This window comes from Ostrea edulis, chromosome 6 (genome assembly GCF_947568905.1).
Source record: "Ostrea edulis chromosome 6, xbOstEdul1.1, whole genome shotgun sequence".
Classification (NCBI taxonomy): Eukaryota; Metazoa; Mollusca; class Bivalvia; order Ostreida; family Ostreidae; genus Ostrea; species Ostrea edulis.
The window spans coordinates 57,896,159-57,923,975 of NC_079169.1; the positions used below are offsets into that span (position 1 = coordinate 57,896,159).

At 34.9% G+C, this 27,817-nt stretch overlaps 2 protein-coding genes across 13 annotated transcripts; both read left to right on the plus strand.

Annotated features, from left to right (window-relative positions):
- The first annotated feature begins 939 nt into the window (after positions 1-939).
- Positions 940-12,701, plus strand: LOC125645626 (ATP-dependent RNA helicase DHX58-like). 9 transcript variants are annotated; one of them, XM_056140228.1, is made up of 17 exons: positions 940-1,049; positions 2,485-2,680; positions 3,476-3,610; positions 3,823-4,164; positions 4,239-4,301; positions 4,463-4,774; positions 4,848-5,023; positions 5,146-5,327; positions 5,600-5,795; positions 5,898-6,060; positions 7,558-7,653; positions 7,769-7,923; positions 8,013-8,154; positions 8,358-8,603; positions 8,879-9,046; positions 9,161-9,215; positions 12,476-12,701. In XM_056140228.1, exons 2-17 carry the CDS (start codon positions 2,509-2,511, stop codon positions 12,492-12,494), a joined length of 2,622 nt encoding a protein of 873 aa, XP_055996203.1. In that variant the 5' UTR covers positions 940-1,049; positions 2,485-2,508; the 3' UTR covers positions 12,495-12,701. The 9 variants fall into 9 exon arrangements, with proteins under 9 accessions (XP_055996203.1, XP_055996206.1, XP_048727215.2 ...); XM_056140231.1 differs by having other exon boundaries at positions 12,479-12,701; XM_048871258.2 differs by having other exon boundaries at positions 4,866-5,023.
- A 7,071-nt stretch (positions 12,702-19,772) lies between these two features.
- On the plus strand, positions 19,773-27,131 carry LOC125647688 (secreted frizzled-related protein 3-like). Of its 4 annotated transcripts, XM_048874460.2 has the most exons (6): positions 19,995-21,675; positions 23,208-23,279; positions 24,271-24,339; positions 25,412-25,686; positions 25,791-25,882; positions 25,964-27,131. In XM_048874460.2, the coding sequence occupies exons 1-6, from the start codon at positions 21,177-21,179 to the stop codon at positions 25,977-25,979; spliced, it is 1,023 nt and encodes a 340-aa protein (XP_048730417.1). In that variant the 5' UTR covers positions 19,995-21,176; the 3' UTR covers positions 25,980-27,131. The 4 variants fall into 4 exon arrangements, with proteins under 4 accessions (XP_055996208.1, XP_055996207.1, XP_048730418.1 ...); XM_056140232.1 differs by having other exon boundaries at positions 19,975-21,675; positions 25,791-27,131; XM_048874461.2 differs by lacking the exon at positions 23,208-23,279 and having other exon boundaries at positions 19,991-21,675.
- The last annotated feature ends 686 nt before the right edge of the window (positions 27,132-27,817 follow it).

The window sequence follows — 27,817 nt, forward strand, 5'->3', positions numbered from 1 at the left end:
AATACTTGTTTTGCAAAGTGGTGCAAGAAAAGCAGGAATTAAGAAAAAATCTAATCTTGATAATATTACAGGATTTTTCCGACTAAACGTAAATAGCATACCATTTGGATTTTGTTCTCGCCATATATCTACAAGGTTTAAATCTTTTATTGAAGATATAAGATTGTCTCTATATTTAGATTTTCCTTCAATACACCCCCCTTTCTTATCCAAATTTGGGTTCAATGTAATATTGAAGTCGCCACCTAGAATCAGATTCTGAGAACTCTCTTCTTCTAAGTAATTTAAGATGTTGTTTAAAAATTCATTCTGTTCTGATGGGTTATCCTTAGTTGGTGCATACACATTTGATAAAATAAATTCTGATAGTGGCTTCCTACTCTTTTCCACTCCCTAGCTCTTTCGAGGTCAAGATTAACTCTTACAAAACATTTTTTAAAAGACTACCGTTGTCAAAAACCTTCACAGATTATTCCCACTTTGCTCTGATTCTCCCTGCATATGTCACAATATAAAAGCAGGATAAGAGTCAGAGGAATCTCTAATTACATTTAGTTGTAATTTCTACCTAAACTCTCCATGATCGTCATTCAAAAAAACGGAATGGTCATAGAACAGCCACGGAAGCTTTCTGTAACGTAATTAACCAATTAGTCAACGTTATTGTGTAGTGTGGCATTGTGATGCCGATGTTGTTAAATGAATCACAGCATATTTGAAAGTTTTTCATAGCAAATCTTGTTAGAAAATAAATATATTGATATATGGTATGTACAGTATATTGTTTTGGGGATGTGGTTTCCTGTTTTCGGAAACACCCTGTACCTGCATTATTGATATAATGCAAGTCAGCCAGTCAATCTAAATTTAGGTTTTTTCGCAACGGAAAATTTCTCAGTTGCTAATTATAGAAATATTAGATTTTTAGAAAATCAAATCCATTTCTAAATAAAGTTGACAAGGGTTTGCATATCAACTTATACCCACAGAATCTAGTGTAACGTACCCTCGGAAATGTATAAGATGGAATAACTATCACAGCATTGTCGGCAAGTATAAATCATCTATATAGACTTTGTTCAATGTGTATATTGTGTGGTAATATCAAGGCTGCAACAAAAAAGGCCTCTAATCGATTATTAGCAAACAAATTCAGTGACTTTTGGATGACAGCATTCGATTGTCCTTTGATATGGCGTTTCCCAAATACTTGGAATTCACAATCCTGTAGCATTTTACTTCTACAATTTGAAACGAATTCAGTTTCATATGGTATTGTTCTATGAGATACCAAAACTTAAATAATAAGTTAATGGCTAAAATCCTTACCTTGTTTGTACAGAGACAAGGACTCTTTTGTCTGGGATTATAATAACCTTCAAACACCTATTGTGGACATATTCTGGTCTCGGGCTCATGAAATCAAAATTGAATCTACACTGCATTCATTGTATGAGGTGTATATTTGTTTTTCTTGAGGAATGTTTTTCAGACTTCTATATCTCGATGTGAAACAACACACCATTATTCAGTATTGTGGTGATGACCATTCCCCCTTGAATTCTCGCATACCAGATTCCTGGTCTACTTTTACCATTTCCTGCAAATCGTTTTCAGTCCTATCAATTTTTGTACGGCCATCGTTTGAAGGGCCATTTTATGACATGGGATTTCCAGCCCGTCCATCTGTCTTTTACCTTTTTCATGTCCGGGTCATATCTTGCAGATGAAGCCTCGGGCTATTAAATCTGATCAGCTGTTGTACCTTGACTGAAAGGTATATCGTGATCCAAAAATAGGTCACCATGTCCTCCTTCTGGAATTTTATGGCTATAAATATTCAAATAGTGTTCAGATGTTATCTTGACTACTGTTAGGCCTATCAAACTTTTAACAGTGGACGCCTCTTGCGGAAGGTGCGTCGCAACCTAAGAGTAAGTCACTGAGGCCTCATATTGTATGGCTATATTCAAGTCGTGTCCGGATCATATTTTGAGCGTCACAAAGCCTAAGACAATTATTCTTCATCGTGATCAAGTGAAGATAGCGAACAATGATCACTATCATAAATCCTATAAAAATACAAAATTTAGAGAAGGGCAAACACGGAGCCCTGGACATACCAGAAGTGGGATCAGGTGCATAGGAGGAGTAAGCACCCCCTGATGCATCTTGGGAGGAAACTCTGTCGCGATTTCCTTCCCTGACTGAATCCTGAACCCCTGGACTATGAGCTTCGCAGTATTGGCAGATTCTTATAACCACTCTATACCCATACATACAAATGTACTTTGTATAGTAACTTACTTTATGTAGTATAAAGTGAGCAGAAATTACTCCCTTTTCATTAAAAGTGCATTTTCCATCATCGCATACAAGTTTTAGCAGTAATGATATTGTTGACATATTTTGTGCAGCGTGACGTCTACCGCAAAGCACCAGAAACCATCTTTGAATACACAGTTCTCATTTTCCTTTGTATAGGCACAGAAACAGAGATTCGACATTATGGCTGAGGATACTGCGGAACCAAATAGTTCTCTGTATTACATGGATAGCATTAAATGCAGACTTGATTGTCCTGAAATACCCACTCTAGTCAAATTATACAGACCACTCATTGTTAGATGTCTGAAGGTCGAAGATGTTGTACATTACCTGGATGGTGTAATCAATACTCGTATGATATTCTTCATTGTCTCTTTTAAATGCTTATAGATATTGTCTGAAATTCAAATGAAGTTCATTTGGTTAAATGACTACTACATGTATATACTTTGGACTCTTAAATCCAAACGTCAGTTTTCAACGAGCAAATTTCACTGAATTTTATCTTTATTATCGCTACTTTCCTTGCTTCTGCTGGACTCCATTTTCGTTTTGTAACTTTTTTTACATTCAGATCTATATTGTTATCTTTTTCATTTTGACTTTCTTTCCGTTTTCGAAATATTGATGAGCGAGTGCTAATGATTTCTTTAATTGAGCTGTGAGTTCGCGTTTCTTTAAACAACGGACTTCCAAGGGAGTGGCTTCAGCGGCAAGAATATTAACAATGGACTCTATGAATTATTAGATAAAATGAAATAAGATGGAAAAAATGTAATGAAAATAAAAACAAATAACGCATGTACACCATAACATAGAATAAATGTTGCCGCTGAACCTCTCGCCGCCTGAGGTAGAAGATACCCATCAATTTGAATCCTTCATGAAAAGAAATAAAAACTGAACGACAATAAAGATTACGCAAGTCTTCCACCACAGAGTCAAATTCCCACGAATGTTTATTTTTCTCAAGCCACGAAAAAATTTACCCACGAAATGATAAGTATGCGGCACGTATTGGAGTTCCATTTCCTCACTCTCTAATGAGGAATCCTTGGTATAAAATGAAATTTAATAGTTGACTATTAACTCCATTAGCCCTCACAAAATATTACACTGATAAAATATATTAAAACACGCATTCTAGGAGAAAGAGAGAAAATCATTCAGAGGGAGGATAAAAAAGGCTCAACAATTGCGATGGAAGATCTATTACATACTATAGAGGATAGCAGTCACGGCGAAAAGTGGACAAAATTTGTGAACATTGTTGAAAGAAAAGGTTATTATATTTATTCCAAATTTTCATAGTTTTGTATGTACACCAAAGAAGTTTCACAAGCTATACAATGAAATTAGAGTGTATAATACTATCTGGAGAAGATATAAAGGATTTGATCGTTTTATGGCAATAGTTTGAAATACACAAGAATTAGATATACATGTTTATTCTTGTATAAAAATTAATATCTCTTTTATTCTACGTTTTATAAGGTTATGAATATGTGGCCAAGGCTTTAAGGGGCGAGGAAGTGAATAGTGATGTTTTTAAGAAGTATACAAGGCTTCTTGAACCACATAAAATGAATCTTGTCGAAAGATTGAACCCAGAGGATTTACTGGTAACGTTAGAAACCCAGAAAAGGGTCATAACCACTACAGACAGAGAACAGATAAAAGCTGAAATGAAAAATAAGGGTCCTATGGCTGGAACAATCGTTCTTTTAGACAGAATATGGAGAAGGTTTGAGAACTGGTACAGGGCATTCTTAGATGTGCTTTGTCAGAAAGAATACAAATATCTTGTGGAGGAGATTGATGATGAATTTGCAGAAGGTCGGTGCCTGATATTTCGTCTTAACACTGTATCATTTAAGTAGTTTGTGATAGTATCACTTTCTGTATTACAGAATGGGACAAAAAAATCCAGGAAGGAAACCATCCCGAAGATATCAACCAACAATGTTCTGTTGGTAAGCTTTCGTACATAGTCAATTCTTAATATGGCGCGGGAGTAAACTTAATAAATACCTGGTGTGTATCATTTCAATCGTATGATGTTTCTATTGGGTTTTAAAAAAAATGTTTGAATAAACATGATCTTTAATGTTTAATCTATATAATTTGCAATTAGATGCACAAGGCCAGTTTCAAAATTTCATTACCCCCGTCCAATGCGTCTCTGACAATGACGAGTATAATCTGGGATCATCACTCAATATCAACTCCCTCGTCTCTTCCGGTTGTTCAAGAACCATCAAGCCAATATCCGTATCAGATGACAATCTTGATGAACAAGTCAAAAACGCAGAGGAAATTACTGGAGAAGATGTAGAGGAAACTACTGAGAAAGAAGTAGAAATTACGAAAACCAAAGAAAATCATGCCAATGAGACCGAATCAAACAATGTTTACCCGTGTAAATCAGTAGAGGACACCACGCAAGGTAAAAGATCTTTAAGTTGTATCTAAAATACGAATTTCCGTCAACAAATTGTTTTGACGTAATGATGTAATAGGATATGTTTATTGTGTAGAATCTACTTCAATAGAAGATAAAGAAGTAATTCTAGATACATTTGAGGAAAGAAGGTACCAGAATGAGTTGGCTGAACCTGCTAAACGAGGCCAAAACTGCTTAATAATAGCTCCAACTGGAAGTGGGAAAACAATCGTTGCTGTCAAAATTATCCAAGTACATATTACTGATCTTTTTTTCCCCATACAACATTTGTTATCAAAGTTTTACCAACTCCTAGTTTTCAGAATATGTAAATGATTTCTGTATTAGTGTCATTTTGTTTCTTCAACGCTCAGCATCACCTACAAGTTAAGACCAGGCCAAAAATCAAGAAAATTGCTTTTGTCGTTGACAAAAACAACTTGGCCAAACAGCAGCATGATGCAATTCAGCGTTTCGTCGATTGCCGATTGAAGGTAATATCTGGGGATACCATGCGCGAAGAGGAATTTACAGATCTGTCGGCTCTCCTCACACAGTAAGTAGGTCACCAAAGAAAATATGTAATACTAAATATGATCCACAGCATCTGCATTAAATAAATGATCTTGTTCCATGCATTATCCTTCAACTTGTTTATCGTTTTTTGTTAATTGTGTATGTATCCTAAACTGAATTTATTTCCATGGATCAATATGAAAATCACTAATATTTAACTAGTCTTGTATTATTCACTGTTCAGTGGAAAATGATCGTTTATACCATCAATATAGACTTCCAAAACGAAGACATATTCAAAACCTTTTGTAGGTATGACGTCTTTGTGATAACAGCCCAAATGCTCGTGAATGCAATGCATAAAAGAGATGTTAGCATTGAATCTTTCACACTCCTGATCTTTGATGAATGCCACCATTGCCATGGCGGGCATTCGTTCTATAAAACCATGATTCCTTACCATGACAAGAAACACGGTCACCTGGAGGATCAGATAGACCTACCGCAGGTACATGTACACATGCTGTATCCGTCTTTGAACTAGAACAATATTGATATTACTGGATCTGGATGGGATAGTTTTATTTCTTTTTACATTGTATCTTTACAGATTGTTGGTTGCACGGCTTCTATTGGCGTTGGCAAAGCTAAAAACGTAGATCAAACCGTGGAGCATGTTAAAGTAATGATGGCCAATCTTGATGCAGACGTCCTGGTATCTGTACAAAGAAATAGGCAGGAATTGGCAGAGAAAATGAATACACCGGAGCAATGTAAGCTTATTCTATAATATTTACTTTTTTTATGTCTTCGCCTTTAGTATCTCTACGAATTGTAATGATAGCAATTTCCTCATGAATGTGTTGCAGTTGTAAACACTACGGTGTAAAGCGTCACATTTTATATACCCTCAAGCATTTTCAAAATCGAAATTTATTTCTTAAATAACTTCATTAAAATATTACACGCCCTCCTATTATCATCAACAAGCCTTTAAATGCGCATCATATATAACAAATAGTGCGTTTCACATAGAGAATACCGTCGGTTTTATTCGAAGGTCGGAAAACCACATACATGTATTAGCACTTTGCACTAAATATTAAGGGAGTTAACTCCTCAGCTTTTGTTTCATATATCGAAACATATGATACATTTGTTAGTTAAACCACTCCAGTTGAAATATTTATGTCAATTCAGATTTTGAAAGGGTTTGGAAAGGTCCACATTTTGGTGGCGGAAGGATTGTTTAATTAAAAAAGATACTCTAAATCTGCACAATTTCGCCGTTGTTTTATCCAATGTCAAGTTAATTACATTTATACCGTAGAAGTGTATCTAAATATCGTGATACAAGTTGTAGAGACTTCGAACTAATTCAAATTTTGTAAATTCCTCAATTTGGTTGAGTCACATGGGGATCCGGGTTAGAATACCTTGCTTGTCGTAAGAGGCTACAAAATAAGGCGGTCCTTCGGATGAGACCGCAAAAACTGAGGTCCCTTGTCACTGCAAGTGTGGTACGTTAAAGATCCCTCTTTGCCCAAAGGGCGTTTAAGCGCCGAGCATAAGCCTAAATTTTGCAGTTAGATGCACGTTAAACGATATTATATATATATATATATATATATATATATATATATATATATATATATATATATATATATTTCCATACAGAACACGAATTCTTAAAAACGTTTATATTGATTTACCCAAAATTTTGTGTAAAGATTTAATATTTTGTCCAAATTCGATATATAGCTCCCACTTCTTTAAAGAAGTTAATACTTCATATTTGATCAATTTTTAAAACTGATGATACTAGTGCTAGCATATTCTTCTAAATTCTCAAGTTCTAAATGATATCTTTTCTCATATTTTAACTACAAAAAGGTCACTTTTTATTTCAATCTACTTACCATTTATAAACTTTTTATATATATATTGTTAGAAGACATGAGTGTTTATCAATTTGATGCAATGTTTGATTTGTGTTGCTTATGTTTTGTTGACACCAACAGACAAAGCTAGTTTGTGTGCATAAATCGTAAGTAAAAGGTCAAGGTTTAACACACTGTAGTTCAATAACAAGCACTATGACCGCAGTTTATCTTTTTGATTTACCTTCAATGTAGAAATTCTAAATGCAATGTATACTTCCAAAAATTGACATTACTACAAAAACTCAGAAGCAATCTATTTTAAAATTTTATTTTTCTATCCAGCTTATCTACATTTTTAAATAGTTTAATATACATGTATATTCAAAGCTATCGTGAAAATACAAACTCGAAAGACAGATGAATTTGGGACAAGAATAAAGATATTAATGACGAAGACGGAAGAATGTTTGAAAGAAGCAGCAGGTACATTGATTTGAAATACTGGTTAAAGGATGCATATAAAATCTTGTTTTAAAATCAATCTCTGTTTATAGTGTTTATGGATATCTTATTCTAATTGTTGTTATTTTTATTACAGACGAAATGGATGATAAATATGCGGCCAATCCCCCAACTACAAAGGGAAATGAACAATACACTCAATGGCTACAGGATGTTCTTTTAAAAGCAGTTGCAAAAGTTCATGACCCTACCCTGAGTCGCTCTTTATATACAGCAAGAAATTACTTAAAGGTGCGATTTCATTTCTTACTCTATTTATATTGCAAAACATCTCTCATAAAATACCATTCCTTTGTTTGACGTTAATCCTTTTGTTTCAGATTTACAACGAAGGGTTGATTTTGTACTCATACGCCAGAGCGACGGATTGTTTGAATGCCATCATCGAAAACTTTGAGGAACTTCCTAAGCCAGCTAAAACAGCAACGAAAGTAGAACAACACTTAAAGAGTCTATTTGAAAGCAAGACATATATTTCTATGCTATAAACAATGTTCAAGTAGTCAAAAAAGTGCTTTTCAGAAATAAGTAATAAACGAAACATTTATGAAGAAATATGAACAATGATAATAGTATACATTTTATACATGTAAATATCAGTAATGAAATAAGATAAGATGAAACCTTTTTCATTACCATAGCTTCACGGTTTCTTTTTATTGTAGATGAGATAGAAAACCTAAAGGTCTGCACAACAGACAAAAGAAAGAGTGAAGAAAATCCCCTTCTACTAAAACTTAAAGAGATCATTGTGGATACTTATCATAATGAATCAGATATGAGAGGAATAGTTTTCGTTCGCACGCGCCCGCTCGCAGATATCCTTGCATCTTGGATGAACGAGACTGATGACCTTAAACACATTAAGGCAAAAAAATGTACTGGAGCTCAGGCGCAAAGAACTGATGGCGGTATGATTTGAAAGTTAAACATTCGATAGAAAACGATTCTTTAAAAGATTTCTTATGGTTTGCTTTCTTTTGAAACTTCAGATTTTCTGTTAGCATCATGCCATCTCTAATAAAACTTTGATAAAACTGGCATTTATCGTATTGTTCCAAACGAATCCCAGTAAATATCATATGTATATGTTGGACAGCAATTTCTTTTACCAAATTTTCAAAAAGCAATATTATATCTATATGTTTCTGCAAAGTATCACCATTCACTTTGTAAGTTGTTTTAGGAATGACTAAAGTGAAGCAGAAAGAAACCATTGATTTGTTTCGAAAGGGAGACTTTAAATTGATTTTCGCAACAACAATTGCTGAGGAGGGATTGGACATCAAAGAATGTAACCTTGTTGTAAGATATGATTATGCTGGAAACCCAATTTCGCAGATTCAAGCCAAAGGTATTTTGTGACATTTTAAATATGGTAGACACAGTACTTCAGAAATAATATTATTAAAATATAGATAAACATATGCTGTGTATCGATTAAGATTGGAACTGTTGGCTTTTGTAGTTAGAAGACTCACTAGAAATAAAAGTACCAACATATATATTCTCAGAAATATAAGGTAATATTATATAATTGCCGTTCTTGGCACACTGATTTTGACTACGGATAACTCCGTTTACCTGATCAGGATATAGGGCTCACGGCGGGTGTGACAGGTAGACCGGGGATGTTTACTCCTCCTAGGCACCTGATCCCACCTCTGTTGTGTCCAGGGGTCCGTGTTTACCCAACTATCTATTTTGTATTGCTTGTAGGAGTTATGAGATTGATCACTCTTCGTTATCTTCAATTTTCATAAAAATAAAACCCTTCTAACATTACAAAATTTTCAAAAGAAATATTTTAATATAGAGTGTGATTTAAATCATAACATGGTACAAACTGCTCAGAGTGAAGATATGCGTTCCTTAAATGTGTGCAATGACTTCCAAACCACTTAATTTCCATAATCCGTAAAATTATATAATTCACATTTTCAAAACAATTGCTAACTAAGTAAGCTAGACTACATACATTTGGAAGAAAGTATATTTTGCAGCGATGAGTTTATTCCCAAAAAAACGGAAGTGTGTACAATTTTCTCATTCAAAGTGTTTTATACCTGAGATTTCTTTTTATATCACGGAGAAAATATGAATTGGTTCGTTGGATATTGTTTAACGTTCCGCTCAAGAACATTTCACTCATATGGAGATCACCATTGCCGGTGAAGGGCTGCAAAATCTAGGCCTATACTTGGCGCTTACGGCTTTTGAGCAGGGGGATCTTTATAGTGCCATACCTGCTGTGGCACGGGCCTCGGATTTTGCGGTCTCATCCGAAGGACCGCCCCCATTTAGTCGCCTCTTACGACAAGCATGGGATACTGAGGACCTATTCTAACCCGGATCCCCACGGGCAATATGAATTGGTACTAGACATTCTAGCGTTTAAGTGAAAGTATTTATGAGAATCATTATCATCGGGTTTACAAAATTAGACTATTTAACTTTTACTTTTTTGTACATTTATTATGGAGACTTAATCGTACAAATTGTAAAAATAAATAAATTTGAAATAGTTGAATTTCAAGTTTAAAAAGGTCAATGCCCTCTTGCTGTTTCATAAGTACATGATTCCCACTTTCCTCTAAACAGAAAAAAATATACTGAGGAGCGAACATTGTCATGACAGTAGAACTGCAAAGCACTTGAACATGAGAAAATATTGTTTATAAATGATTTTGTTATACAATTTGAATGACTTTGGTAAGGAGTACATTGAGTGTGTAGAGTGTCAAATATATCACGATGCTCATTGTTTTTGTTATGATAAAAACCAAGCTAAAGACGCCTCTTGGGTGTCCGTGCGTCTTTCCATTTTTCAATCGTCTCGTATTTGGCATTACTGTTTCTATCGTAGGACGAGGGCGTGCTGAAAACAGCCGGTTCTATATTCTGGCATCAGAAGACAAAAGTGTTGCAGAGAGAGAGTGGACAAATTCTTTGAAAGAACCCATGATGGAAGATGCTATGTTGATAGTTCAGCAAGAAATTGCTACAAACAATGAAAGATTCCAGCTTCAAAAACAAGAGTTGCAGCGTTTGGCAAAAAGACAACGAGAAGCTGCAGCCCAGAACAAAGGCGTGAGAGAAGTTCCTGATGGACAATACGTACTCAGGTACGGGAACAAGTGTCTCAAAGAATTCTCTTATAATTGTATACGAGGTCTTTTCCATCTTATCTTTTGTACCTCCATTCCACATTCATTGAAAATCTTACCTGTGTTAATGTAGTTGATACGGGTAAAAGATAATGAAATGTATATGTTCCAGCAACAATGAACACAAAAACATGAATTACAAGACAAAAATATTTTATACTCAAAGAAACCAGTTTCCTATCAAAAGAAATATTGCTTTATTCAGTAGCTGACGTAACTTTATAAATGTATTTGCTTGCAGATGCCTGAAATGCAAAGAATACATGTGTCTCTCCGGTGAACTGAGAAAATTAGGGTCTAATTACGCATGTATTGGTCAAGATTTTAAGGATCACGTTTTCTGTAAGAAAAGTGAACAAGTGAAGTACGATGGGAAGAATTTGAAGGTGGGCATAGGAAAGGTAGGATGCAAGGAATGTCGGGAAAAAATTGGAGTCGTCGCTCTTTACAAAGAAATCCTGTTTCCCGTCTTGCAAATTAAGTCTCTAAAAATAGAAGATGACATGAAAAGAGGGGACAACGTAAAAAAGTGGAAAACGGTGGAGGAAAGGTATTTCAAAGTACCTCCTATATCTCTGGTAGATATGGAAAAAATCTCAGAAGCAGAACGCTTGATTGATATGGATTGATGCGATAATGAAACAGTGAAAGATATTTCTAAAGATTTGTAAATTCAAAGCAAAAACATGTTTTACTGTTGTGCTTTACAATCTCACTTGTGCCATGTCTATATATGTAAGATTAAACATATCTATTCATTTATATTTGATTTCAATTATTTTTTTCTTACCAGTTTCAAATGATTTTATTTCATTTGTACAGATGTATTTTCATTATTTTTATCTAAGGATATGTATCTTCTATATATGTAAGGTTAAACATATCTATTCATTTATATTTGATTTTAATTCATTTTTTCTTACAGGTTTCAAATGATTTTATTTCATTTGTACAGATGTATTTTCATTATTTTTATCTAAAGGTATTATCTTCACCGTTTAAAATTACATGTGTGTTAAAGACGAATCTGTGTTATAATAATATAAATAGAATATCCTGGTTGTCTTTTCTAAAGAGACACTATACTTACTAGTGATATTTGACATGATATTAGAAGATCACCTTTAATGACTGCATAATCTTTTCAAATTATACCACTCTATTTAGTAAATAATCTGGCAAGAGTTAAACAATGGTATACAACTGTGGCCATCAATCTCAGGACATCTTGATGAAAAGGTGAAAATAATGAACAGTAGTCAATCTCATAACTCCTATAAGAAATACAAAATTAAGAGTTGGGCAAACACGGATGCCTGGACATACCAGAGGTGGAATGAGGTGCCTAGGAAGAGTAAGCATCCCTGTCGACCGGTCACACCCGCCGTGAGCCCTACATGTATATTTAAGACATCCGATTACATAATGAGTGTATTCGTAGTCAAAATCAGTGCGTAAAGAATGACTTAACAATTGGTATAAAACACATCAAATAGCATTTGATCCAATGACAGGCTGTATTGGCAAAATAAATTGTTATAACGACCATAGAATTTGCGAAATGCTTAATCTAAACGATACTATTCAAATCCCTGTAACATCACCTTGTTTGTCAGTAGCCTGCCTCCATTTTAAAAACTGATCATACGCAGAACAAGCTCTTGTGTAACCAGTCAGTTGAGAGACATTAACACCATATGCAAGTGATAATGGAATATTTCGGCATAAATATGAGAAGCTGATGATGATGGAGAAGCTGCGGTCATCCTGTTTGTCATGAAGTTGAGTTGTTAATTTGTTGTTAACATCTATTTTCAATAAAATATCTAAGTACGAAACAGATGTGGAAGACAATGTGATGTCTTTTATTTCGAGTTCACTGGGATATATCGAATCGACATATGGATGAAAATGATTATTATTGATAGATAAAACGTCGTCGATACATGTATATTTAAATATCGAGTTGAAAGGTTTTTTTCTTCTCATGTACAATAATATAAAAACAGATCAGCTAATTAGGAGCACGATTCCCGCCCATGGGAATTTCGACAGACTGTTGATCCATTTTTGTCGGATTGCTACCACACGAAACGTTCACCTCAGGACAGGTAATGCCACCAAGCCAGAGCGGTCTGCAGATCAGCTTATAAAGCATTACTGATCACGGTCATATTCCCATTGTCGTATTATGGTCTTTTTACATTTTAGGTTGAGTGACGTCTTAACCTTTCAGGAAAGCGACATTGTCGTTAGTTTGGATAGTGTCGGTATTTTGATCTCAAGGTCAAAAAACAATTTGCGCAGTAAGAATTTATCGCAACTGTTCTAACGCTTGCCCAACTCAGACTTCTATATCAATGGCACACCGTTTTTTAAACAATATATCTAGTTATCATATATACAAGGAATACAGGTTAATTTTGCCAGGTTTTTAAATTTGTTTGAGTGATTTGGGTCTTCGATACCATTTTGGGCTGGGGAAGAGACCAGGAGGCAAAACATCATTCTAGACTTGGATGTTACAGGAAGAAGCTTGAACAGATGTCTTAGATAGCAATATTTAGTCGATGTCGTCACAAATCAGCTAAAGTAAACCCAGCACTAAATCTGCCTGCTATCCATGCAGGTTCCAATGACTTGACATCACTTGGGTATACTACACGCAAACTATTCAGGAAATACATTGTAGTCTTTTTCGCTATGATGCTTGCTTCCAAATATTTTAACCGGTCGCGGTAGCTCAGAGGTAGAGTGTTCGCTTCGTAACTCGGAGACCGTGAGTTTGAGCCCCGATCGTGCCATGGCCGCATCAAACCTAACGCTTTAAAATAGGTAGTGATCGCTCCTTCGACAAACGCTCGGTATTTAGAAGTGAGAATCACAGTTCTTTCGGATATGAACGGAGACCCCGTGTTGCGACGGGTGTTGGCACGTTAAAGAACCCTCACTGCTATGGCCCTGGGCACTAAGTATACAGGCGCGTAGCTGCCTATACGCAGGTACGCAACTGCGTACACATCATTTACGAGAGAGAGGAAGATTTTTGCTCGTGAAAAGTTTGTGACTCAAAAATAACTAGGGGAAAAAAAAGAACATTTGTAAAACGAATGTAAAGTCAGTCCAAGTACACATGATGAGTTGGCATAATAAAACACGTTAGGAAATACTTTTGTGAATTCTTTTGGGTTTGGACATTGACAAGAAACCCTGGGGGGGTTTTTATACGCAAAGATATGTGATTTCACTGGTAAAACTCGGGAGCTTGCGGGGGCTCCCCAAGGCTTTGCACTGAACTCACTGGGGGCCTCAAGGCGCTCCCCCACCCGACCCCTTGCCATAATCTGCGTACACTTCATTTTCTTTCTGGCTACGCGCCTGGTATAGGTCTAAATGTGTGGTACTTCACCTATAGCCGGTGATGTCTCAATATGAGTGAAAAATTCTAGACGGGATGTAAAACAAACAATCAACTATCCAAACACTTTATTGATTTAGTTAGGCATTCTTTCTTGTCTTCACTGGCTCTGTAGCCCACTCCATAGGGATGGGGCCGAAATCTACAAAGCCATAAAAAATTATACTTGCCAAAATCAGTGGGGTTTGCATTTTGCATGATTCAAACATTTATCTTCAACAAAACACCCTCTTTCAATTCTGTCAGAAAGTGGGAACAACGCCTTCACAACATTACAAGTAAAATAGACATCGGGAAAACGTTTTTAAATGCATGCATGCTACTTCAACAATATGTATTCGATTTATTTCCAATGGAAACCATCAGCTGCAAATGATTTGGCTCTATTGTAAATCATACGTCACTACAAATCTGTACCCGTACTACCAAGAAGTGCCTCAGTATTATTTCGCCAAATAGTAAAGAAATTTTCCAATATTCTTTAAACCCCTGTTATAGTTCCAATGATCATGGTTTGAACGAAGAAAAATATTCAGTAAATTACTAACACATGCCCGTATAAAACATTAAAAAATTTAAATCATAAAGCTCTTCAAAGATCAAAACAGCATGGTCCTCATTTTTGTTTGTTTGTTTTACGTTCCATTTGAGAATGTTTTACTCAAACAGAGACGTCATCAGCTGTAGGTGAATTACCACGAATTTTACCTATGCGCATCACACAGCACCGAATCAGTGAGGGTTCTGTACCGTGCAAACGCCAACCGTGATACGGGGCATCCGTTTTTAATGTCATATTTGAAAGACCTGCAGGCATGCTATCGAAGATTCCCTAAGAAAGTCCTAAGACATGACTTAAGATATGTCTTAGGACTATTTTTAGGATGATTCTAAGACATATCTTAAGATGGACATAGAAGTTCTCTTAGGACTATCCAACTAGGATAGACTTAAGATATTCTTAGGATAATTCTTAAGAATGTAACATTACAGACCAATGAACGATAATATTAGTGACTTAAAACTTAAACTTAATGACTTGTAAAATTGTATAGAGATATACAAGCTGGTTGTATCAATTTTTTTTAATTTTCAAAATGCATGGTCATCTAAGTACATTCACATGTAATCTAAGTGATTGTCGTAATCCTTTTGAAGACATAGTCTCTCTGGATTCCCCTTCTTCCTAAGTTTTTTTTTTTTTTTAGTGTAGCAGGGCCCCTACTGGGCAGTCTGCACTATAAATCTACACCATCATCTTAAGTTTATCTTAGGACAGGTTTACTGATGTCTAACTTAAGTAGAAGAAATCTTAAGGATATATCTTAAGTTAGGACAGATTCGATGGCCTCACTTAGTACTAAGATGCATCCTAAGTTTATCTTAGCTATATCTTAGTCCTAAGATGGCTTCGATAGCATGCCTGCGGATGAATTTCACTTCTAACGCCGGGCGCTTGGTGAAGGAACAGTCACTACCTGTGTTAAATGTCCTACTTCGAGGCGGCGCCGGAATCTGGAATTGAAACCGGGACCTCACGGTTGTAAAACGATCGCCCTAACCACTAGACTACCAACATCGGTATGTGATCCGCATAGCCACAACATTGAACATTTTCAATTTCGAAATTCAGACAACACGTGAAATACATACAATCTTATTAAAATCAGCTCCTCGATCCGCTCCTTTATTTCTTTTGATTTCCTAGAGTAGCGACAAATCAAAAGAAATAAAGGAGCGGATCGAGGAGCTGATTCTAATCAGATTGGAAATACGTATCACGCGAAATCAAAACGTAATAAGAAGAGTATATTCAAATCAAGCAATTCCACCACTTCAAAATGAGAGCTCAAGATGCAACAAGAGCAATAGTTGTAAATTTTATAACGGCAATTACCGTGAAGAATTATTACAAGGAAGACAGAGAGGTCTACACTGAAGCAGGATTCGGCGCTTTATAGATTTGGGTTAATCACTGTCCTTTTGAATGTGTTTTGTAAGCAGGCATCCTGTAAGAAGAGTCGTGATACAATGTATCAGATAAACCATTGATATTCAGATGAAATTTCATTCACAACTATGCAGTTCGTCTTGTGTACTACCGTTCCATTATGTTTTCGTTGTATATCTATTTTCATGGTATTTCTTATTTTTCCGATGACTTACAAAATACAAGTCCGATCGAAAGGCATGGCATGATATTTGTTTTTCATTACTGGGAGTCCTACACAGGTCTTCGGATAAACTATGAACCACTTGTCATCGACCAAGCAAGTGCATCGATTGAACTATATACAGTAAACATATTTTTGATCATTCAAGTCGAAAATTAAGAGATAAAATTTTTAATTCGTACGTAGATTAGATCACAGAAAGATTATCTCCCGTTGATAATACAGCATTTCTAACCGATGGAAATTAAGAAAATTTTCCCATCATGCATTTTCTACCAATCACAACAGAGAGGAAGTGCACAATCCAAAACAGTAAAAACCACTTCAACTCTGTATATGAGAGTAACCCGCACGCAGTTTATCCTAGATTATACAAAGGTATAAATGTCTAGGTATAGCGTCATATTGCTAAAATCAAGAGTGAAATTATTTGAAATTGAAAGAAATGTTATACAAGTCTTAAATGTCGGGATGAAAAATTATCGCACAATATCGAGAAAGGATTAAGGTTACCATGGTAGGGGTGTGTTTAAAATGAAGGGTGTAATTCACTCCAGATCTTTATGTGTTGTAAAAAAAAAAAAAAAAAAATGAAGAAAAAGGAATACAAATATGACTTATAAAAGCAACGGGACCCTATATAATTTTTGTCGTTTTTATTAGCACGTGGAATGAACTTTCAAATGTTGGCGACCATTCTTTTAAAATTAGGATACTTAATTAGTGAGAGGGCCAAAGGTTAGTATTGATATTTAAGAGAAATGAATTGGTACTCTTTATTCGTTTCCTAGTGAACATGTATATTTGTTTCTCAAGTCTTAAGCTCTCCTAATTTCATCCATCACCAACTTTGATGGTCCGGAGTATGCCAGTGATCGCATGCACACATCGTGTATCGTCACACATTTGCTTCCAGATGTGATGTCATATTTGTTTCCACGGTATCAATAGTCATAAAGTTTGTAACGTTGACAGCACCAGTTTGTTCTTCTTACAGCATAATACAATCTCGACAGTGCGGTAGATACATAGTAAATTACAAGATCGACAGTGCGGTAGATACATAGTATAATACAATATCGACAGTGCGATAGATAAATATTATAATACAATATCGACAGTGCGGTAGATACATAGTATAATACAATATCGACAGTGCGATAGATACATAGTATAATACAATATCGACAGTGCGGTAGATACATAGTATGATACAATATCGACAGTGCGGTAGATACATAGTATGATACAATATCGACGGTGCGATAGATACATAGTATAATACAATATCGACGGTGCGGTAGATACATAGTATAATACAATATCGACAGTGCGATAGATACATAGTATAATACAATATCGACAGTGCGGTAGATACATAGTATGATACAATATCGACAGTGCGGTAGATACATAGTATGATACAATATCGACGGCGCGGTAGATACATAGTATAATACAATATCGACAGTGTGGTAGATACATAGTATAATACAATATCGACGGTGCGATAGATACATAGTATAATACAATCTCGACAGTGCGATAGATACATAGTATAATACAATATCGACAGTGCGGTAGATTCACATAGTATAATACAATATCGACGGCGCGGTAGATACATAGTATAATACATCTCGACAGTGCGATAGATACATAGTATAATACAATTTCGACGGTGCGGTAGATACATAGTATAATACATCTCGACAGTACGGTAGATTCACATAGTATAATACAATATCGACGGCGCGGTAGATACATAGTATAATACAATATCGACAGTGTGGTAGATACATAGTATAATACAATATCGACGGTGCGATAGATACATAGTATAATACAATCTCAACAGTGCGATAGATACATAGTATAATACAATATCGACAGTGCGGTAGATACATAGTATAATACAATATCGACAATGCGGTAGATACATAGTATAATACAATATCGACAGTGCGATAGATACATAGTATAATACAATTTCGACAGTGCGGTAGATACATAGTATAATACAATCTCAACAGTGCGATAGATACATAATATAATACAATCTTGACAGTGCGATAGATACATAGTATAATACAATCTTCACAGTGCAGTAGATACATAGTATAATACAATATCGACAGTGCGGTAGATACATAGTATAATACAATATTGACAGTGCGATAGATACATAGTATAATATAATCTCGACAGTGCGATAGATACATAGTATAATACAATCCTCACAGTGCGGTAGATACATAGTATAATACAATATCGACAGTGCGGTAGATACATAGTATAATACAATATCGACAGTGCGATAGATACATAGTATAATACAATCTCGACAGTGCGATAGATACATAGTATAATACAATCTTCACAGTGCAGTAGATATAGTGCAGAACAGCCATAGTATGGAGAACGATACCAGGAAAAATAGGAGTTATCCCTCTTCGTAAATCAAAACGAATATCACCCAGCGAATAAATATCCCTAAATGTCTATTTGATTCACAGTACAAAAATGTAGAATTTAAGTATACTCGAAGCTATGCCAGATGTTTAAGCAAATTATTCAATGTGTAGGAAGTTGTCGATAAAATTCAATACCGTGTGATATAATTGTCTATTTCAACGCAGATTGTATTTCGAATCATTTTTAACTACTGAATTTCAGATCTGCTTATTCACCATTTCTTAATGTGAAACGAAACGAAAATTTTACATCATTCAACAGAAATACACACAATGACTGCTCCCTATGCACTAATTTCAACTTTGATCATTTGTATAGTCCATTCATGTTCTTCTAGTGCGACTTAAATACCTGTCTGTAATCCTAAGCACAAGTTGATACTTTGCGGGTATCCCCAATTATCCTTAAAACTCTACACTGGAGAGTTCCTGCTGAGGGTAAAATTGGGTCCATTATGGTTCCTACAGGTGAAGAAAAGGACATTCAATCGTGCGGTTTCGGAGCTGGATTTGAATAAAGCAGTGAACGCTTAGGAAACTTCAAAGGAGGGGTTTACAAAAGACCAAAAATTGTGGCCACACTGCACATGGTAAATACATACATGAATGGAAATTTATTTGTGGGAAAACATCGTACCACCAATGTTATTTTCCGATCTTTTCCATAATAATTCATTTTATTTATTCTAGCTTGTTATGCATTTCTGAAATTTGTGTTTTGAATTAAAGTATGCATGTAATGATAATACATGTATATATGAAACATACTTCTTAATAAAATATCTCGGGTTCGAACCCTTTCCTCAAATACACTACCTACTGAGCTTATGAAGTGACGACACTGTTTACATTACAATTCTTCTAATGAAATCAGGACCCTACAGTTTACCGTGTGAACCAGTTTCTATTAACCTTCATAAATTCTTCGCATTTTTCTATGAAAATAGTATGATTTATATACGAGTAAAGCCACATCGACAGGCGGCGAAATAAATATATCTCTAATTGTTCTGTTCATCTCTTTAAAAAAATTCTTGAAAATTATTTCATCTTTGTTTTTTGGTTGGGTTTTTTTTGTAAAAGAAAGAATGAAATTCTTCAAATATATGTATTATATGTTTTAGAGCAAATATTTCTTTTAAACATACATTGCGTGTCAAGAACATTTCGAAAAGTAATTAAAGTTAATTTTCTTGGGTGTCTAAAATCCTCAAGAAAGAAAGAAACTCTTAAACGTAAGATAATAACAATTACGTATATACGTACAGTGTACAATTGTTTACTTCGAACACGAAGAAAACAAATCATTAACCAATCAGAAAAAATTACATGAATCATCCGGGTTACAGGATTATGGAATCCGAACATAATATATCTCGTAATTCGTGATTAAATGGTTCCACATCCATTCTATCCGGGGATTAAAAGTTCAAGTTCGTATCCGGTTTTACATTTTTTTTTTTTTTTTTTTTTTAAAGAATAATATTAATTTCAAATGTTCGTCGAGTGAAAGAAAATTTATTAAAAGTTTCAAATCTCAAGTAAAATTATTCATTGTCCTTATAAGAAGCGGATGATAAGATGATACAAAGCAAAGCATTTATCTCCAGCAAAGCTTCCGATAGCTTTATGGCTATATTTGTCATAACGCCATCAAAGGTTTATCCGATTTTGAACTAGATTCACATAGAATACACAGATATATTCTATCTTATTAAAATCATTTTTTAAATTACTTTTTTTTAACAAATAAGAAAAAGGACAATGATTGAAAAGTCAATTCATCTAAAGTCTTAAAAATCTTTTTCCTCCTCTGATATCCCATATGAAAAATTAAAGTATCGCATAAGTTTATTCCCTGTTATTTCTGTGATCCCATGAAATTCTCATTTGTTGTAAAAGTGAGTGACTGGAAGATAACATGCCAGAAGTAGTAGGCCACGCCCCCTAGATTTTTTTTCTTACCTGTTTGCATTGTGTAGTCATAATTTACAATAAAGTGACGGCTACGAACAACCAACTTCTATAATTTGAGTGCAGCCCTTTAATTAAAGTTCCATTACATTTCATTTGATTGAATATACCATGCACGCTCGGTTTGGGAGTATTTAAACATCATGTGCCGTTGATCTTGAGCCACACTGTCATCTGACCGTGCTCTCTATTTCATATATGTACCTACGAATTCTCTGAGGAAAATGTAAACTTTGGAAAATATCTAATTTGGAAAAAAATAATTCAGTTATACAAAATGAAGAATAGTAGGGGGAAATTCGGATTGTGTTGGAAAATGTGGTTGGTGGGTATAATAACTCCGTCCCTGTGTTATAAGTTTAACAGTCGCACTACTGATACTTGTGAACCCATTGACATACCCATGTGTAAGCATATGCCTTACAACATGACTCGTATGCCCAACCTGTTACATCAGAGCTCTCAAGAAAACGCAAAACTCGCCATAGAACAGTATCAACTGCTAATAGACCAAAATTGTAGTGATGTTCTACAATTTTTTCTATGTGCCATGTATGCACCAATTTGTACTGTTAACTTTCAACATGAACCCATTCCTCCGTGTAGGAGCGTGTGCGAGCGCGCGCGTGCGGGATGTGAGCGAGTTATGAATGTTCACAATATATCGTGGATGGACCACTTGGACTGTTCCTTCCTTCCGCGATATGACCGAGGAGTTTGTGTTTCTCCGGAAGCTATTGTGTCATCTACGAAAATTACTAGCAATGATACCGGAAGTGAGTACATTTTAATCCATAAAAATAAAAGAAATCTTTCTTTTATCTGAATACATTCCTTTATATAACGTAACAAAAATATTTATATTCAATTCATGTATGATTATTCGTTAAAGCTTTTTAAAATATTTTACATTATCCTACATTAAACATTCAATTATATTGATCTCTGACTTAATTTTCACATCATACATTTTCACATATTTACTTATGGGCTTCATTTATCTGCATTCCGAACAAATTGGCGTAGTCCGGAATAGAATACGACCGAAGTTTTGGAGTTTATGTGAGAAGTGTTTTAACAGGGCCTTTGATCGCAGATATTAAATATTCCATAAAACTGATAATCCCTTGATTAAGCTTACATTATCGATAGAGTCACTCCAAGTAAAACCTAAGCGGACATATCAATCTCTCTCCACGACCTCAAACACTGCGCCTGTCTAAATATTGACCGTCCCTCTGAAGTTCTTGAACCAACAGTCCCCGTGCGCCATCCGATCAACATTCTAGTCCCCATCATGTCCGTGGTTGAGCCTTGCAATTGTTGCGGGGGAATAAACTCGGGGTATCTTTGAAGTTTAGAATTTCACTGCTATCAATTTCATCCGTTCACACTTTAAAGAATTCTCTCTGAAGGGTTTGGGAGACCTATGGGGTTCATTTCCTTTGCAGGGTCTGTCATTTAGTTTTAACGACCGTGTGTGTTTTTTCATACTGAAACCGATGATTATCTGAATAGCATGTCATTAAAAACGGGAAAGTGACTAATTACGGTCTGCCACTTTACACGGTTTGTGTATTTCGTATATTCCGTGCCTGTATTCCTTCTCTCTGAGGAAATCTGTCATCGCCAACTCGAATAAACTGAATTATTTCTATTTTGCGCTTAACGATCTTTTTTTTTAAAACCATCCCCAAGATAATCTTAACCAACAGCAACCGTTTCATCTTTCTCAATAATTGTTGCGACAGTTATTCTCCTAAACTCATTATTAATAATCTTGCAACAAAGTTCATGCTGGCATAAACATCAGTTTTTGTATCCATATCGCCTTCGTATCTTTGAGGGCTTTTGAAATACATCTGTCTTAATTTGGAATCCAACTGAGCAGAAATTTCATCGACAAAATTGTGGAAAATAGAAATTTACATTTTTCCTTTTCATCATTATCCTTTTCTTTGATAATGATACAAGCGGTATCTTTTTAAACTACGAACTTCAAAACCTCTGCGATATCCGTGGTATATTCAATACCTGTACAACAAATGGTTTTTACCGACCCCTTTAATTTTTTGATAGTTCAATGGAATTCATAACAAATAACTGTTCTCTGTGAGCACATCATAGCTCCTTGCTGCTTTGAAGACAGTGATAGCCAAAACCGTATTTGTTTAACAGCGGAATCTGCTTTATCCTTAATTTTTTTTTTCTTTTGAGTGGTTTACTTTCAAGTTCCATTGATTTTGCTTTTGAAAGTGAAAGCAGATAAGATTGTGAATTAATTGATATATATCCTTTCTTGATGCAGACAAGCCTCTTATCCCGAAACCAAACCCCGACCCGAAAAATCAGCGTCCGCCTACCGGGGGAGGACCTACAGGTAGGAAATTAGTGTGGGCCATTCAGAATGTTAATATCGACTTATCCATTCATGGTTTCGTTATAGCTGGACATTCAGTCTTAATTATCGAAACACTTAATGCAGATTAAGCAGATGGATGCTACACATTTTTAGAATGTCGTTTTGCCTTTTGTTTACATGTAACACTGACGTTCAGTTGGGGAAAAAACCAACAAAATGAAAAAAAAAATATTAGGTTGCTTTTTTCTTCGACTTTGTATCAATCTTTGTTGAGGCTATGCCCCCCGTACAGACATGAATGAATCGTATAACGTTTACCTCACTACAGGGTAGGGTATCTTTTTGTCTAAATAAGTCAGTGTTTGATATTACTTTAAAATCTCATTTTCGTAATTTTGTAATATATATATATATATATACCAAATAAAATAACACCAGACTATCAGTGAGGTGATAGTTTTATATAACACAGTAATCACAAACACAACAGCGACATGTAAAGTGTTCAAAGAAACAACACTGCTAAACTGTTATAAGAATTCTTTTTCTTGCATTGATAGTTCAGTTTATTACCGAAATCTGGTTTACTAGCCTAGGAGAATTTGGTCGGTTGCTTTTGTGAATTCGTGAAAATTATCCCTCCAGGGAATGTCCTTGAAAGAAGCCATCCGTATATTTTTGAGAAAATTTAAAATAACTGATGTTCTTTATGTGGACCCCATTTCTATCTCCAGCTGCCCCGTCTGTTTTCCCCGTCCCTTTTTCTTTCTTCCTCTTTTATTCTTCCCACCCTCCTCCCTTCCACCCCATTCCTTTTCTTCGCCTCCTTTTTACTATGTCCAGTTCCACATAAAAAGGTAATGTGTTGTATCGAAATCATAAAAATGATTAAATTGTGAAAGTGTTACCTCTGACGTCGAGTTTGTTCTAGTTTGTGGTACGTTATCCGACAGTAATATTTGAAATAGGATGATACGGTTTCCAATAATGATCTCCGTTCTGATTTCAGTGTGCAAATGCAACCTGAAAACATCAAAACCAAAACGGAAAAAATTCAAGCAAGGAAAATATCAGTTTGGTAAGTTTGTTATTTGTTTTATCATATGAAATGTATAAAGCGACTATGTGTAATGTATTGCTGTAAAAAGAATTTAAACTCATACATGTACGACAGACGTCATTTACTTTCAACATTTAAGCCATGCCTTAGGAAAAAATTACACCAATGTGTCGTTTCACATATCTGTTGATGGTACATTTGTCAGATAACATTCCTAATCTGTATACGACCAGTTGATATCTCAGAAACATAAAGGAGATCGTATGTATTTAATAAACATGCCTCGCATGACAAAATGAGATGCATATCAAAAGAAGTCCTTAAATACCTGACGGATTTTAAAAAGGTAATGTTTTGTATTCTCATAATAGAAAATGTCAAAACAAAAGCTTATGCACACAATGCCCCTTTCTCTAATTCACATTTTTGATGTGGTTGGCTTTATCCGAGTCACACAAATATTTGAAATCAACATTATCCTTAAATCACTTTCTTTTTTCTTCAAAGACATTATGAGTCGATGATTAATATTGATTTGAGACACGCGTGTTTTCCCCGCCAGGATAAAATCGCAGAAAATACAGCAGATCCCATCGCTCGTGTGAACGCGACCCCTGAAGAGTCCTTGGTAATGCGTATCACAGCGAAGCTTTGACACAGGGGGATTTGAAAATCAAAGGTTCTAACAGAAAGTTGAAAGGGAAGCCAAGTTATCGTGTACCTTATGTATTAAAGTTACACTGTGAAGTTACCTGCAAGGAAGCACCGTCTCAGAATAAAGGGAACAAAATTTCGGTGAATCCATCTTTAAATGCAAGCTGTATCCATATTTACCATTGTTTTGTTATTAATAAAACTGTTTGTAATTCTGGATGATGCAGGCAAGGCTAATAAATTAACACGCATGCGACCTTTCAACTTGATGGTAACCCTATAACAGAATAAGCTAATCACTTTATATAAGGAATACATTACCAGTTTGTAAGACTAGGATATAAACTGGAGACACGTCCCTGAAATCCCGCTTCCCTTCGATGAAACGATTTTCCGATTGATGAATGACAACTCCATTTCTTTGTTTTCATTTCAGCTATTCAAGGCAAGATCAGACAACAAGGCATCGTCAACAACGCCAACACGGTCACGCGAGTCGAAGTCCTGAAAGTATTAAAGAAAAGCAAAGTTCACATCAAACTCAACAGTACCGTGGACATCTGGACCAATTCTACGTGTGTTTGTCCCAAGCTCATACGAAACCGTACCTATCTACTTATTGGGTACGAAGACACGGCCACGCAAAGACTGCTGTTTTTGGATAACTGTTTAGCCATCCGATGGCACAAACGATGGGTGAAAAGAATAAAGGTGTGTTTGGTTGGTTTTCTCAAATATTCTGATCATTCTATCATTGTCAGTAGCCAAAACTCCATATCTCATCTATAACAAATGGATGTATATTTTTTTTTCAGAAATGGGATAAAAGAAAGGGAAGAAAATGCAGAAAGCCGAAAAGTAAAAGGTGTAGGAAGGGTCGGAAGAGAATGAACAGGAGGCGGAGAAGGTACAGCATATATAACTGATGTGAAGTATCATACGTACGATAAGAAAATCTCTTTACTCAGTGTTACTTTCTTTTCTTCAGAAAGCATAGGAGTTGAAGTAAGTGTGCAGTAATGATAAAGAAAGATTAAACGTCCAAGCGAGAAAACATCTGCAACAAGATATTATGACAGAAGAAAAGTTTAACAATCTACAGACAACTGATGTGGAGCTGTAACATAGAAGAAATCTTTGTGGGTGTGTATGTATATAAGGGACTGCCGAAGATGCTAAGGATATTCAGACTGTCATTATTGCTTAAACATACCTGATTTAATGAAATATGTTTGTGAATTGTAAATTTCAGTACGAAATAAATTCGTTGTATAGGGTTGTATGCCAAAGACATCGATATTTCAGCTTTTAAGGTAATACACAATAATTGACTTCATGGACAACAGTGTTGAAAAACTTAAGCAAGCTAGCATTGCTTTAACACATAGAGCAAAAAGATGTTTAACTTAACCTTATTTTAGTACAATATATTATAATGCATTTTGTTTTACATTTTTACATGATTTGATGAATCGAATGAATGAGGATTTGATATCAAACTTGCATGTGTATGAGCAAAAGCTCATTGCTGTATTTGTTTTGATAAGTAGTGCAATATTTGTAAAGTGTATGTTAGGTACTTTTAATCTAGGTTGACAGGTCCTCCATTGTTAGTGAATAGGTAGGATATATTTTTATGAAAAGTTATCCATGTTTTATACTTATATTGTGTTTCTATTTACGTCGTCTTATATTGTTTGTTTAATTCATTTGTGGTTTGCGCCGATATTTTTTTATTATTATTTTTTTTTGTATCATTATTACTACAGGAAAGTTACAATCATCGTGATTATGTATATACTAGAAATAAATATCTTTAAGTGTACTATTATGATGAAATTAATGAAGAAATATGTACTCTACATGTTCTTTGCATGTGTATAAAATTTCATTTTCTTCAATGAATGTTGATGTCTTGTAATTTGTTATCTATATTAGAAAGCAATTTCATTTGAGAGCAGAATATTAGACATGTATTATGTAATTTATTAATATGCACTATTAAAATTTGTTCCAAAACTGTATTTTATCATGCAACATACTTCCTACCGAAATGCTAGAAATGAAGTGTAAAGATATCACGTGGCATGAAATATTGTACTTTGAAATAGATATGCTTGTTGGATAAATGAAAAATAAACTGTTGAAAAATGAAACACACATTATCCTCATTTCAAAGGAAACAAATTGCTTTCGCCAAGGTCTTTTCTCTGATATTCAATATGAGGCTCGGGGTGCACTGGAGAAAGATGAGGACTCGCCCGATTACAAGGTAACCCTTGCTTAAAGCGGAGAACGAAAGTTATCAACGCCTAGATTATCGAGAGGGTGTTGTCCGAGCCCGATTATTGTGATGAAAGGAATAATCGTTTTAAAGGCAATCGCACCGAAGTATAAAAATTAAATATGATCATGTATAATGAGGACTTTCTATTATCAGAAAATAAGAATATGTTTGAGTAAGATAGGCGTATAATGAAAAATGTAGTTATTAATACAATTCTTAATGAACAAAAAATAAACAAGGTGTTGAAGACCTTGACATTTTCCATAATTTCCGTTTTCGTTGTAAAAATAAACAAAATTCATTTCATAATAATCTTAACACTTGAAAAAGAGAAAAAGCATTCATTGAAAGCCTTCCATTAAAAGCTTCTTAGCACAATACGATAGTTGCTAGGAGTTTTCCTATTCAATTCAGCAATTTGTATAATTTTCGCAATAATGCAGGGCACTACAGATTGCTAAAACTGACAACGAGAAAAATCAAATTATCATATTCTAATGAACGTACTACCAATTTTCGTAATATTGATTAAATGGTAATATGACGGTTTTGATA

Bases quoted from the DNA above. Each gene is read 5' to 3' on its own strand.
- LOC125647688 (XM_056140232.1), top strand. From the start codon at position 21,177: ATGAAGAATAGTAGGGGGAAATTCGGATTGTGTTGGAAAATGTGGTTG. The intron at 23,280-24,270 runs GTAGGAAATTAG...TTCTGATTTCAG, and splicing joins TACCGGGGGAGGACCTACAG to TGTGCAAATGCAACCTGAAA. The intron at 25,687-25,790 runs GTGTGTTTGGTT...TTTTTTTTTCAG, and splicing joins GATGGGTGAAAAGAATAAAG to AAATGGGATAAAAGAAAGGG.
- LOC125645626 (XM_056140226.1), top strand. From the start codon at position 2,509: ATGGCTGAGGATACTGCGGAACCAAATAGTTCTCTGTATTACATGGAT. The intron at 2,681-3,475 runs GTATGATATTCT...CACGCATTCTAG, and splicing joins GGATGGTGTAATCAATACTC to GAGAAAGAGAGAAAATCATT. The intron at 5,024-5,145 runs GTACATATTACT...TTCAACGCTCAG, and splicing joins TTGCTGTCAAAATTATCCAA to CATCACCTACAAGTTAAGAC.